Source organism: Piliocolobus tephrosceles, chromosome 8 (genome assembly GCF_002776525.5).
Source record: "Piliocolobus tephrosceles isolate RC106 chromosome 8, ASM277652v3, whole genome shotgun sequence".
Classification (NCBI taxonomy): domain Eukaryota; kingdom Metazoa; phylum Chordata; class Mammalia; order Primates; family Cercopithecidae; genus Piliocolobus; species Piliocolobus tephrosceles.
In genome coordinates, this window is record NC_045441.1 from 24904205 (window position 1) to 24918379 (window position 14175).

The 14175-nt window shown below is 45.3% G+C and overlaps 1 protein-coding gene across 1 annotated transcript in view; it reads left to right on the forward strand.

The window, feature by feature from the left end:
- EEPD1 (endonuclease/exonuclease/phosphatase family domain containing 1) overlaps nt 1-14175 on the forward strand; it is a 144749-nt gene that overhangs the window by 80588 nt on the left and 49986 nt on the right. The window contains exon 3 of the mRNA XM_023183022.2: nt 3372-3423. Within this exon, the coding sequence (XP_023038790.1) occupies nt 3372-3423 (52 nt within the window). The remainder of the gene's footprint in view (nt 1-3371; nt 3424-14175) is intronic.

Below are 14175 nucleotides of genomic sequence, written 5' to 3' on the forward strand. Positions count from 1 at the left end.
CAGCCCAGGCCTCCCCCACAGCCTCCAGCCCAGGCCTCCCCCACAGCATTGACCACCTGCTCAATGTGTCCATGAACACTTCAAAAGCAACATGTCAAAAAGGGGAAAATACCTCCCCTTTTTCTGAGACAGAGTCTCACTCTGTCACCCAGGCTGGAGTGCAGTGGCGTGATCTCTGCTCACTGCAAGCCTCGACCTCCCAGGCTCAAGAGATTCTCCTACCTCAGCCTCCCAAGTAGCTGGGGTCACAGGCATGCACCACCACATCAGGCTAATTTTTTGTATTTTTAGTAGAGATGAGGTCTTGTTGAGAGGTGACAGTGTGCGAGCACCCCTCGCTGCTCTCGGCGCCTCCTTGGCCTCGGCGTCAGCTCTGGCCGCGCTCGAGGAGCCATTCGGCCGGCCACTGCGCTATGAGGGCCCCTCCGTGAGGCTGGCTGAAGCCGGAGTCTACACCCTCTGCTGGAGGGGAAGTGTGAAGAGAGAGGCGCGGGCAGGAGCCGGGACTGCGCGCTGCGCTCCCCACGGGTTTCAGGTGAGCGCGGGCTCAGCAAGCCCTGCTGGGCTTGATCGGAGCCTCTGCTGGGCCTGATCGGAGCCTCTGCTGGGCCTGATCGGAGGCTGAATCCCGTGCGTGGACTGCCGTTCCCGCTTCGCGGGATAGTTGGCCACGATAGCAGGCCTCTCTTTCTCGCTTCCCCTCTTTTTGTCTTGATTGTCTGCGATGAGCTCCTTCTGGGCTGCCAGAGTGCCCCGGTGCAGCAAAGTCCCGTTTGGCGAGTACCAGTGAGAGGTGAAGCTGGCTGGGCTTCTGGGACAGGTGGGGACTTGGAGAACTTTTTTGTCTAGCTAAAGGATTGTAAAGGCACCAGTCAGCACTCTGTGTCTAGCTAAAGGTTTGTAAACGCACCAATCAGTGCTCTGTGTCTAGCTAATTGGGTGGGGACTTGGAGAACTTTTTTGTCTAGCTATAGGATTGTAAAGGCACCAGTCAGCACTCTGTGTCTAGCTAAAGGTTTGTAAACGCACCAATCAGTGCTCTGTGTCTAGCTAATTGGGTGGGGACTTGGAGAACTTTTCTGTTTAGCTAAAGGATTGTAAACACACCAATCAGCACTCTGTGTCTAGTTAAAGGTTTGTAAATGCACCAATCGGCACTCCCTCAAAATGGATCAATGAGCTCTCTGTAAAACGAACCAATCAGCTCTCTGAAAAATGGACCAATCAGCAGGATGTGGGTGGGGCTATAAGGGAATAAAAGGGAATAAGGGATAAGGGAATAAAAGCCGGCCACCCCACGTTAGCAAGTGGCAACCCATTGGGGTCCCCGGAAACTTTGTTCTTTTGCTCCTGTTTTGCTCCTTCGCAATAAATCTTGCTGCTGCTCGCTCTTTGGGTCTGTGCTGCTGGAACACTGACTGTGAAGGTCTGTAGCTTCACTCCTGAAGTCAGCCAGACAGTGAACCCACCAGCAGGAACAAACAACTCCAGATGTGCCGCCTTTATGAACTGTGACGCTCACCCCAAGGTCTGCAGCTTCACACCTGAAGTCAGCAAAACCACGAACCCATTAGAAGGAAGAAACTCCGGACACATCCAAACATCAGAAGGAACAAACTCCCGACACACCGTCTTTAAGAACTGTAACTAACACTCACCGCGAGGGTCTGCAGCTTCATTGTTGAAGTCAGCCAGACCAAGAACCCACCAATTCCGGTCACGTTGTGATGTTTTCCAAGCTGCTCCTTAGCTCCTGAGCTCAAGCAATCCTCCTACCTTGGCCTCCCAAAGTGCTGGGATTACAGGCATGAGCACGGCGTTGGCCCTCTAGAACTTTTTCTTTATCCCAAAGTGAAATTCCATACTTTTTAAACAATACCTCTCTATTTTCTTTCTCCCTCAGTCCCTGGTAAGCTCTATTCTGTTACTGGAAAGGGGTCCCAATGCAGACCCCAAAAGAGGGTTCTTGGACCTTGTGCAAAAAAGAATTTGGGGCAAATCTATAAAGTGAAAGCAAGTTTATGGTAAAGGAATAAAGAATGGCTGGCTAAGGTCAAGCGCAGTGGCTCACGCCTGTAATCCCAAAACTTTGGGAGGCCTAGGTGGGTGGATCACTTGAGGCTGGGAGTTCAAGACCCGCCTGACCAACATGGTGAAACCCAGTCTCTACTAAAAATACAAAAATTAGCCAACTGTAGCAGCACATGCCTGTAAAACAAGATACTCAGGAGGCTGAGGCAGGAGAATGGCTTGAACTCAGGAGGTGAAGGTTGCAGCGAGCCAAGATCACACCACTGCATTTCAGCCTGGGTGACAGAGTGAGACTGTCTCAAAAAAGAAAAAAAAAGCATGGCTGGCTATTTTTATGGTTATTTCTTTATTATATGCTAAACAAGGGGTCGATTATTTATGACTTTTCTAGGAAAAGGGTGGGCAATTCCCAGAACTGAGAGTTTCTCCCCTTTTTAGACCATATAGGGTGACTTCCTGATGTTGCCATGGCACCTGTAAACTGTCATGGTGCTGGTGGGCGTGTCTTTTAGCACTAATGCATTATAATTAGTATGTAATGAGCAGTGAGAGTGACCAGAGGTCACTTTTGTGGCCATCTTGGTTTTGGTGGGTTTTGGTCAGCCTCTTTACCACACCCTCTTTTATCAGCAAGGTCTTTAGGACTTGAATCTTGTGCTGACTTCCTATCTCATCCTGTGACTTAAGGCCTAACCTCCTGGGAATACAGCCCAGTAGGTCTTGGCCTTATTTTACCCAGCCCCTATTCAAGATGGAATCGCTGTGGTTCAGATGCCCCTGACAATTCTACTTTCTGCCTGTGTGAATTTGACTACTCTTAAGATACCTCATGTAAGTGAGATTGTATAGTATTTGTCTTTTGTGACTGGCTTATCTCACTTAGCATGTCTCCAAGGTTCATCTGCGGTGTGGCATGTATCAGAATGTTCTTTGTTAAGGATATGTAATATAGTCCATTAAAAGTATGTACTCCATTTTGCTTATTCATTCATCTGTTGGTAGACATTTATGTTGTTTCTACCTTTTGGCTATTGTGAATAATGCTGCTGTGAACATTGGTGTGCAATTACCTATTCGAGTTCCTGCTTTCAATTCTTTTGGGAATATACTTAAAAGTGAAATTGCTGGATCATATGGTAAAAATTACTTTCAAATGTAGAAACATTTTAAATACTTTCAAAACGGTCATTTTGATTTAAACAAAAGGTCACCTTAAGATGGCAGGTGACATAGAAATGCAGGATGAAATTTCAGCCTTTTGTTCTTGCGACTTGTTTGATGATCCTTGGTGACATGAAATGATTTGTTTTTCACGTGTGGTTTTGATTTTTTTCTTACAGCATCAAGCTGCTAGCTGTGCAAGAGCTGCTTGACAGAGAGGCCTTGGAAAAGGTAAATATTTTACTCTTCCTTCTACATTCATAAACCAAGAACAGAGGGCCACGCATAAGAAAAATTCAATTCCCTGTCACCAGAGACAGCCCCTACTGAAAAGATGGTCAGTTATTTTGTATTCCTGACAGTCATGCAGAATTTTAACCTCAGCCCCCTACCTTGCTGACATTGTGTTCAAGCCTACAAACTCTGGGTTGTGTGGGGGTTGTGCGAAAGGCAGAGGCTCGCGCTGCAGGGGGCCATACTCTGGAGGAGGCTTTCTGTGCTTTCAACCATTAGGAGCCAGAGGCCTCACGCGTTCCGGAGTCTGTGCTGGCCACCTCACTGCATTTCTGCTTGCTGTGTGTTATTATCTGGGTGTAGGGATGATGGAATTGAGACCCAGTGACTTGCCCAAGGCAAATGAACTAAGTAGAAGAGTGATGATTTGAATCCCAATAGTTCCATTTCCAAAACCAGTACTTCTCTATTCAGTAGTCAAGTTCATGAGTTTTTATCTCTTTTTAGGCTACTACTGAGGATTGGGAAACTGCCTCCCTGCCCCCAAACTAATGTTTTTTAGCAGAGATGGAGTTTCACCGTGCTAATGTTTCACTGTGCCCTGGAAGAGACCCCCATCGTGTCTCGGCTTTCTGTATTCAAGTCAAGCCTGGGGTTGGGGATTTTTTGCCAGTTGTGGGTTTAAGTTTGGCATGCGTGGTGGGGTGGGCTCCACAAAAAGGGCTGGGTGGGCACCGAGGAAGCCAGGGCTCCCTACTTGCCCATCAGGGGCCTCCCAGCTGATACCAAGCTCTCAGACCCTGGGGAGCACAGGACTCTTCCTGCATGTGTCGCTGCGGGTGATAATTAGAATCTGTGATGCTAACATGAAGCAACAGCACCCAAACAATACTCATTTATTTTTGGTTAGAGAGACAAGCACTTGAACTATATTCATTTATTTTTGGAATTTAAAATATTTGAGGGGGCCTGGTGAGGTGGCTCTGCCTGTAGTCCCAGCACTTTGGGAGACTGGAGGGTTGCTTGAGCCCAAGAGTTTGAGACCAGCCTGGGCAACATAGTGAGACCTCATCTCTTCAGAAAATCAAGAAATTAGCCAGGTGTGGTGGTCCCAATTCCATGGGAGGCTGAGGCAGGAGGATCACTTGATCCCAGGAGGCTGAAGCTACAGTGAACCAAGATCATGCCACTGCACTCCAGCCTGGAAGTGAGAGCAAGAGACCCCGTCTCAAAAATAAAATGTTTGAATTAGTAGTCAGTCTGCTGCTTGACACTAAGACAAATAGAGTATTTAAAATGAACACCAACTAGTGATGTGAGGGGAGAATGGGGCCTGAGCAGTACTTTGGATTTGACGTCCCCTCAGCCTCATTTCTATCTTGGGTAAACCAAGGATAGAGCTGCTGCCTGACCTCAGAGAGGCAAAGCGAGAAGCAAATGAGTTAATGTAGCAAAAGGGCTTTCTAAATGCCAAACCACTCTACTCATATTAGTTCTTAATTACTTATATTAATTCTTAATATGCATTCAGCCATTAAAACATAGTGGGTCAGGCTATAAAAGACATCACTGGGCCAAATGGCAGCATTAGATGTGGATAGTAAATGAGATGAAGGTATTGTATTAACATTTCCTGAAGTTGATAATTGGCTTGTGATCATGTAAGAGAATGGCCTTGTTGTTAGGCAGTGGTTCCCAACCTTTTTGGCACCAGGGACCAGTTTCCTGGAAGAAAAATTTTCCATGGACCTGGGTTGCGGGGATGGTTTCAGGATGAAACTGTTCCACCTCAGATCATCAGGCATTAGATTCCCGTAAGGAGAGCACAACCTGGGGACCCCTGTTCTTAGGAACTAACACAGGAGTATTTAGGAACAAAGGGGCATGGCTATAACTTATTCTCAAATGATTCAAGAAAAAGATATAATGACATATATGTATCAGACATATATGCTGATGTATATATAGAGAGAGAAAGATGAGAATAACTCATCAAGTAAATGAGGCAAAATACAAACAATTGATCCTTCTGTGTAAAGGAGTATGTGAGTTCGTTATATGTTCTTGAAACTTTTTTAGTTTCCCCCCTCAAAACATTGTCATCTTAGTATTCATTATGGTTATTTGTTTTATTTCTCAATGTAAAAAAAAAACCGTCAGATGGCTGGGTGCGGTGGCTCACGCCTGTAATCCCAGCACTTTGGGATGCCAAGGCAGGCAGATCACGAGGTCAGGAGTTCGAGACCAGCCTGGCCAGCATGATGAAACCCTATCTCAACTAAAAATACAAAAAATTAGCTGGGCATGGTGGTGCACACCTGTAGTCGCAGCTACTCAGAAGGCTGAAGCAGGAGAATTGCTTGAACCTGGCAGACAGAGGTTGCAGTGAGCCAAGATTGCACCATTGCACTCCAGCCTGGGCAACAGAGCAAGACTCTGTCTCAAAAATAAATAAATAAATAAATAACCAGCCATCAGACAAAGCTGGCAAATGTGGAGCTTAGTGCTGGGGTATATCAAGGATATCAGTATAATAAAAATACAGGTGCCAAAAATGGTTATGGCTGGGCACAGTGGCTCACGCCTGTAATCCCAGCACTTTGGGAGGCTGAGGCGGGTGGATCATTTAAAGTCAAGAGTTCGAGACCAGCCTGGCCAATGGTGAAACCCCATCTCTACTAAAAATACAAAACTTAGCCAGGCGTTAGTGGCGTGTGCCTGTAATTCCAGCTACTCAGGATTCTGAGGCAGGAGAATCGCTTGAGCCTGGGAGGCAGAGGTTGCGGTGAGCCCAAATTGCGCCATTGCACTCCAGTCTGGGTGAGAGAGTAAGACCCTGTATCAAAATAAAATAAAATAAAATAAAATAACAGTTATGTCTTTTGAGCTGTGTGTGCACCTGATATAGAGAGGCTGCTGAACCAACCCAATCGGTTAGTATTAACTACTTGCAAAACCTAACAGAGAAGTAGGGTCAGGGCTTGCTGTGGCTGATGGCAGAGCCAGTCGTGCTGCCCTGAGGATTTGATTTTGATGCTGAGGCTGCAGTGGAGCAGGCCCTAAGCCCACCTTCCTAACTCGATTATCTTGGATTACTTACTTTCTCATGCCTTAGTTTCCCAGTTTCTAATTCTAATTCTTAACTCACAAAGGTTTTAAGATGACTAATTAGGTAGTTCATGTAAAGGACTGTGCCTGGCGCTCAGTGATCTCCAATGGTTAGCTGCTGCCTGTGTTCTTTTCTCTTCTTCCTTCTCCTCCCCCACCCTGATTCTCTCTCCCCAAGTCTACTGATGATTTTTTTTTCTTCCCCCCATCTCAAAATACGACCAGTAAGAAGCTTTACAAGATGGTCTCAATATGCACAGGGGCCAGCAGGGAGCCAAATTCACTGAGTTTCCTCCTCCTTCCTTCTGTTCATTCATTCATTCATTCCCTTATGCTACAGGCATTTGTTGAGATTCCAGTGTGCCAGGCAAGTGGCAAACATTTCTTGAAAAGTTCAAAAGCAAACAGTCATCATGAGCTTGATAGCTAGTTACATTTTGAGTGACATATGATATATTACCTGGCATAGTGCTATTTTGTACATCAAGATTGGTCCAGTTGAGGCCAGGCGCAGTGGTTCACACCTGTAATCTCAGCACTTTGGGAGGCCGAGGTGGGCGGATCACCTGAGGTCAGGAGTTTGAGACCAGCCTGACCAACATGGCGAGACCATGTCTCCAATAAAAAATAAAAAAAATAAAATAGCTGGGTGTGGTTGTGGGTGCCTCATAGCTACTCAGGAGGCTGAAGCAGGAGAATCTCTTGAACCCGGGAGGTGGAGGTTGCAGTGAACCGAGATCACGCCATTGCACTCCAGCCTGGGCAACAGAGTGAGACTCTGGCTCAAAAAAAAAAAAAAAGGATTGGTCCACTTGATATGCTGGAATAAGATGAGTTCCTAAAGGGCCTCGTGACTTACAGATTCCCTTCCACCTGGACTGATTAAAGAGCCACCAAGAAAAGTTATTTGTCAAATGTAGAGCTTTGCCACTCGAAGTGTGGCCCACAGACCTGCAGCATTAGAAGCCTGTTAGAAACGTAGAATCTCAGCTCCCTGAATTCAGACCCCCTGAATCAGAGCTGCATTCTAAAAAGCCCCCAGGTGATTATGTGCTCGAAAGTTCAAGAACGCTGCTATAGAGTATCATTTATTATCATCATTGCTATTATTCACTAGTCAGAAAGAATCTATGAGTTGTCAATTTGACTTTTATGGCCAATTAAGCTCTTTTTCTTTCTTTCTTTTTTTTTTTTTAGCACAAAAAGAGAGGAAGTAAACATAGTCATTCTATTTGTGAGAACCCAGTTTTTATTTTTAGTTCACCTGCATCTTCCTTTCATTAAGAAAATAGTCTTAATAATAGGTAGAGCCAGCAAAAAAGGGCTCAGTTAGACACACATTCTGCAAACCTCAAACCTCTTTTACTGCCATGCAGCTGAGCTTCAAATGACAACCTGCCTTTGAGTTTTGTAATCACTGAACTCCCAACACCCAGCTGTGATAGAGCTGGTCGCTTCTAGCCAGATAGTCCCAACAGTGGGGACCTGCACTGGCCTCCTCTTTTAAGATGGAAGCTATTCTAAAGGGGCCATTTCCTTCACAAGTACTGGTAGATTAAATTTAAACAATAAAAGATTTAAATTATGTAAAATCTAATATAAAAAGCTAAAAAGAAGTAGCAGTCTTTTAAGGTCTCATAGAAAATAAGTGCTTTTGCTTGCTAATATTAGGCCTTGGTTATTAGGATTTTAGTATTTTAACTTAAAATGACCGGCCATTTGCCTAAGCATTACTTGGTTTTAGGCAGACGGCCTTCCCATTTTTAGACGTGGCAAGGTTTTCCTGTTTTCTGCAGAGCCCAGAGCCAGCTCTGAGGAGGTTCCCAATTGGCAGAGCCGAGTTCTCCCGGTGTGGCCTCTGCTGAACTGCTCTGTCTGGCAGAGGATCTTCCCTGAAGACCCCGGCCCCTTTCCTAGTCTGTGAAACTGCTATCTGTGGTTCCTTCCCACTCTTCAATACCTGGGCTTCATTTTTCAGAGTTGATATTTTTTTTTCGAGACGGAGTCTTGCCCTGTCGCCCAGGCTGGAGTGCCGTGGTATGATCTCGGCTCACTGCAACCTCCACCTCCTGAGTTCAAGCGATTCTCTTGCCTCAGCCTCCTGAGTAGCTGGGATTACAGGCATCTGCCACTATGCCTGGCTAATTTTTCTTTTTTTTTTTTTTTTTGAGATGGAGTCTCACTCTGTTGCCCAGGCTGGAGTGCAGTAGTGTGATCTCAGCTCACTGCAACCTCCACCTCCCAGGTGCAAGTGATTCTCATGCCTCAGCCTGCCAAGTAGCTGGGATTACAGGTGCCTGCCACCACGCCCAGCTAATTTTTTTGTATTTTTAGCAGAGATGGGATTTCACCATGTTGGCCAGGCTGGTCTCGATCTCTGGGCCTCAGGTCACCCACCCACCTTATTCTCCCACAGTGCTGGGATTATAGGCATGAGCCACTGTGCCTGGCCACAGTGTTGATTCTTGACAACATTGTGAAGAGGGGGATGTTTTGCCCTTGTGTACTCAGTTTTCTAGTATTTTCTCCACTTCCTTGCTTCAGTGATCCTTACTGTGTTTGGGGGCTTTCCTGTTTCATCTACCCTACTTACCATCAAATCACGTGTTCTGGGAAGAAGTGAATGGTGAACACAAGCCCAGTACATAAATACACAGGGACTCTAAGACATAGATCAGTAGGGTTCTAGTTTTTGCCTCTTATTCTTTGTCTTCATTTAGGTGCAGTAGATTGGATGGGAGGTGGGGGACCCTTGTGGGATCAGGCTTCTGAGTTTCTCTTCTCTCCTAACACTACACAGAGCCAGTTCCCAGACTAGTAAAAGTGACTTGCCACTTATTTTTAAAATGTCATAAACCATACAATTAACAATCTAAATTCCTCAACCAATTTCTTCTTTCGAAAAATGGTTAGAACCATGAGCAGATGATCTAAGATGTGTGAGTGTCAGTGCATGTGACATTGGTCTGAAAAAGTGTTTTGGATTTAGATGTGGTTTTTTTGGTCAAACATCCATTAGGTCCCAAGAGCAAGCACTTGCTGTAGGAAGGATACATGTCATGCAGTTTTCTGTTGTTTTTGCTTTGAGAGTGGGACACTTCTGTTTTTCTGAACTTAAGTCACAGGGACTTGTTTCCCAGGCTTTAAACACAGGCCCATCTAATGCCTTTAAATGTGGCATTTCATAAAAGGAAATAAAAATGTTGGTACAGCTTGATTTAGAAAGATCATTTCTCAATGACCCTTTCAAATGGCTTCCTGCAAAGCCACAAACAATAGTTTGACCAGTCATTCCAGCTGGACCGTGGTAGGACCAGAGGGCGGACCACTGGCTGACCCCACCTGAGACCAGTGCCTGCCTGAGAAGCTGCCTGTGTGAGCTGGGCCCTCAGGAGACACAGGCCACCCACCTGGTGGCCTGGCCAGTGCTGCCTCACCCAGGCCATGACTCTGTTATAATTACAAGTCCACTGAGTTCATGCTGTGAGGGCAGAGGTAGGGGTTGAAGCCAGCCCTGCCATTTGCTAGCTGGGGAACCTGTGAGGCCAGGTACTGGCTAGCCTCAGTTTCTTTTTAACATGGAGCTTCACAATAATACCTATCCTATTAGGATATTCTTATGAGAAGTAAGTGAGATGTGTGAAATAAAAGCCATTATGTATATCATAATACCAGAGTGGCAGTAGTTGGTACTATCCCTTCTACTGCTAATTAGCTGCTGCTGTGGTCGTCATCATTGGCATCTCGTCCTTACTTCTCTCTGGAGAAGCCCAACTTGAGATCGATCTGTTGCCATTAAAAGATGTGAAAGAAGTTACATCCTTGCTGCTTCTTTTGCCAAATTGTCTGGGAAAAAATGGCTGTCAGTCCTCCCTGCTGCTATGGGGTTTTCTTGGAATTTCAGCTTTGGAGCCCAACTCCTAGTCTAGTTTTCCTGAAGATGGAGCAGACCTCTAAGACATCTTAGAGTGCTTTACATGTGTGACGGAGTATGTGCATTTCATCAGCAAGCTTGGGACTAGAAAATACTGAACTTGGGCTGGGCGCAGTGGCTTATGCCTGTAATCCCAGCACTTTGGGAGGCCAAAGTGGGTGGATCACCTGAGGTCAGGAGTTTGAGACCAGCCTGGCCGATATGGTGAAACCCTGTCTCTACGAAAAATACAAAAATTAGCCAGGCATGGTGGCATGTACCTGTAATTCCAGCTACTTGGGAGGCTGAGGCAGGAGAATTGCTTGATCCCAGGAGGCAGAGGTTGCAGTGAGCTGAGATCATGCCGTTGCACTATAGCCTGGGTGACAGAGCGAGACTCCATCTCAGAAAAATTGAACTTGACGGATTAGTCAGGGAGTTTCCAGGCAAACCCTAGTGGTGCGCAACGTTAGAATGATAGCTTCCTGGGAATTTTCAGAAGGAAAGAGGATAAGCCATTTTCACATAGATGTGTGTGAATAACCTAAGAATGCAAAGTGCTTGTATCTGTAATTGGTGAGGGTGTTTTCTGAATATACACACATGTACATCCATAAACACTACCTCTCTTATTACGTGCTTTTGGAATGTTTTTCACTATGATTTGGACTTGCAATTAATTTAGTTTCTGCAACAATTGAGTGCTTGCTCTGTGCCAAAATTATACTATTTACCAAGGGGAATAAAGTTATAAAGATACATTTGATTATAAAGATACATTTACATTTGAATGGCATAGAATCTCAGAATGTCAGAATCGAGAGAGACATTTAAAACCATCTAATCCAACCCTGTCATTTTGTAGACAGGACACTGAGGTCAAGGGAATTGAAGTGCCCCCTGCCCCAGGTCCACAGCAGGTGCGTTGGTAATCCGGTACCCATCCCAGTGGACTGGGCTCCATTTCCCAGCTCCTTTAAGTGCAGCCAGCTGCTCATCTTCTATGATCTCATTTAATTTGGACATCAGCCTTAGCAGCCATAGCATCCAGCAGACTGGATGATCATATCTCCACATTTCCCAGGAGTGGGAGCAGGTCCATAGGATCAGTCCTGGCCCAAGTGATGGGGAACCAATGCCCAGGTCGTCTCATAGTGTTACTTGTAGCAAAACAGACTTGCACAGTTGGTGTTAGCCTCCTCCAGCAGGAGAGACAGAGAATGTGGGCTGGGGGATAGAGGAAGCAGAAGGAGGTTCTAGGTTCCAGATATGAACAATGTCAAAGGAGCACCTAAAAGTGAAGGAACACACAGGGTGTGAGGGCTGCCTGGAGACCATCTACTTAGCAGGTTATGGGAGCCATGAGGACATGTGAGAGGATGGAGAACGTGGATTGGACACACCCTTCATCTGGGCTTGGTGTCAAAATGAATTGCTTCAAGAATCTTAACTTGTAACAATATATATACTTTAAGATACTCTTTTTTTTTTTGAGACAGAGTCTCACTCTGTCCCTGAGACTGGAGTGCAGTGGTGCAATCTCAGTTCATTGCAACCTCTACCTCCTGAGCTCAAGCGGTTTTACCCCCTCAGCCTCCCGAGTAGCTGGGATTACAGGCTTGCACCACCACACCCAGCTAATTTTTTCTATTTTTAGTAGAGACTTGGTTTCACTGTGTTGCCCAGGCTGGTCTCAAACTCCTGGCCTCAAGTAATCCACCCACCTCGGCCTCCCAAAGTGCTGGGATTACAGGCATGAGCCATCACCCCTGGCCAGATACTCTTTTTTAAAAAAAACACTGTGTTCTTTCAAAAATATCAGAATGAGATTCTTAGATCCCTTATTTATTTCCCCCCACCTCTGCCACACTTAGCCCTTCATGTAGTCAGAGCTGAATTTGAATACCACCTTAAGTGATCAATATTCATATATTTGTGTAAATTTGCATTGGGTTGAGCCAGATCAGTGGCTAATCATGAGTAAACTCATTGTAATCACTTTCCCAGCTAAGTTTCTATCAGCAGGAAGCTGACAACTTCTTGAAAGGGCCGATGAGCAGAATTGGGGGTGGGTACCGTTGTGGAGCCCAGACTCCACTGTGTGGAATCTAACTCAGGCTCACTGCAGCCACCACAGCTGCCACCAGCTCCACTTCACAAACTCAGCGCTCAGGGTCCACCCAGCACCTTGCTGCCAGAAAGTGGACATTTTAGTGAATTATGGGCTAGGCTCCGCGGTTCATTGAACACACACACACACGTTCATTACACATATGTGGTTCATTAAACACACACACACACACACATGCACACAGATTTTCTCCTTATTCTTTGAAAATCATCACAAGATACCAGGTATATTCAGGAACTCTCACTACCTTTTTCTTTTTCTTTTTTTTTTTTTTTTATTATACTTTAAGTTCTAGGGTACATGTGCATAACGTGCAGGTTTGTTACATATGTATACTTGTGCCATGTTGGTGAGCTGCACCCATCAACTCGTCAGCACCCATCAATGCATCATTTATATCAGGTATAACTCCCAATGCAATCCCTCCCTACCTTTTTCTTTTTATGAAAAGCTTTTCTTCTAAGAGAGCAAAAAGTAGAGTCCCCAAACAGGACTTTTAAATTGTCTTTAGTTCCCTCAGCTATCAAAGATAAGCAGATTAAACCATGAGGGTTCATTTTAAATTTATTACATTGGCAAAGTTTTAAAGCGTGATGTGTCACGGTGAAGTTGTGATGAAATCAGTGCCCCTGGCCACTGCTGGGGAGGGCAGGTGACCTGGTGCTGGCCTTTTCCAAGTTCTTGGACAGTGCATTTCATTAGCGTTCGCGATGTCCCCATCCTTTGACTTGTGATCCTGGTCCTGGGAGTATATCTTAAGGAAATGATCCATAAAAATGGAGAAATAATAAACATGCTGTGGCATGCTTTATAATTATGAATAAGTGGGAGGCAATTCAGTGCTGTGTAGGAAGGGAGAGGGTAAAAAACTCTGTGGTAGGTCTACCCAAGGGCCTGGTATATTCCATCAAAAATGATAAGATCTTTTAGCCTCATAGAAACGTGGTATAATATTTGCCATAAGGGAGAATAAGCCGTTGTACCTACTGCGGTTACAACTACGTAAAACATATATTTATTCTTTGAACCAGGGTGTATTGAGTACCTCCTTTTGTCAGGGCTTGTTCTAGGCTGGAAGATGTCTACAGCTGTGGACAAGACCTTTCCTATCTCCTGTAGCTCGCACTGTAACTTAAGAGAAAAACCTGAGCAATGACGCAAATGTTCATTTAAATACAGTAGTAGTAAGTGCGTTGAGAAAACAAGTTGTCAAGAGGGAGGTCCTCACCTGATGTTCTTATGATATCAAAAAAATATTTAAAGCCAGGTGCAGTGGCTCACACCTGTAATCCCAACACTTTGGGAGGCTGAGGCAGGAGGATCACTTGAGCCCAGGAGTTGGAGACCAGCCTGGGCAACATAGTGAGACCATGTCTTTACAAAAAAGTTTTTAAAAATTAGCTGAGCATGGTAGCATACACCTGTAGTCCCAGCTACTCAGGAGGCTGAGGTGGGAGGATCACTTGAGCCCAGGAGGCCAAGGCTGCAGTGAGCCATGATTGTACCATTGCACTCCAGTCTGGGTGACAGAGCAAAACCCTGCCTCAAAAGAAAAAAAATTAAAAATAATAATTATATAACCTTTTTTCCATTTCCA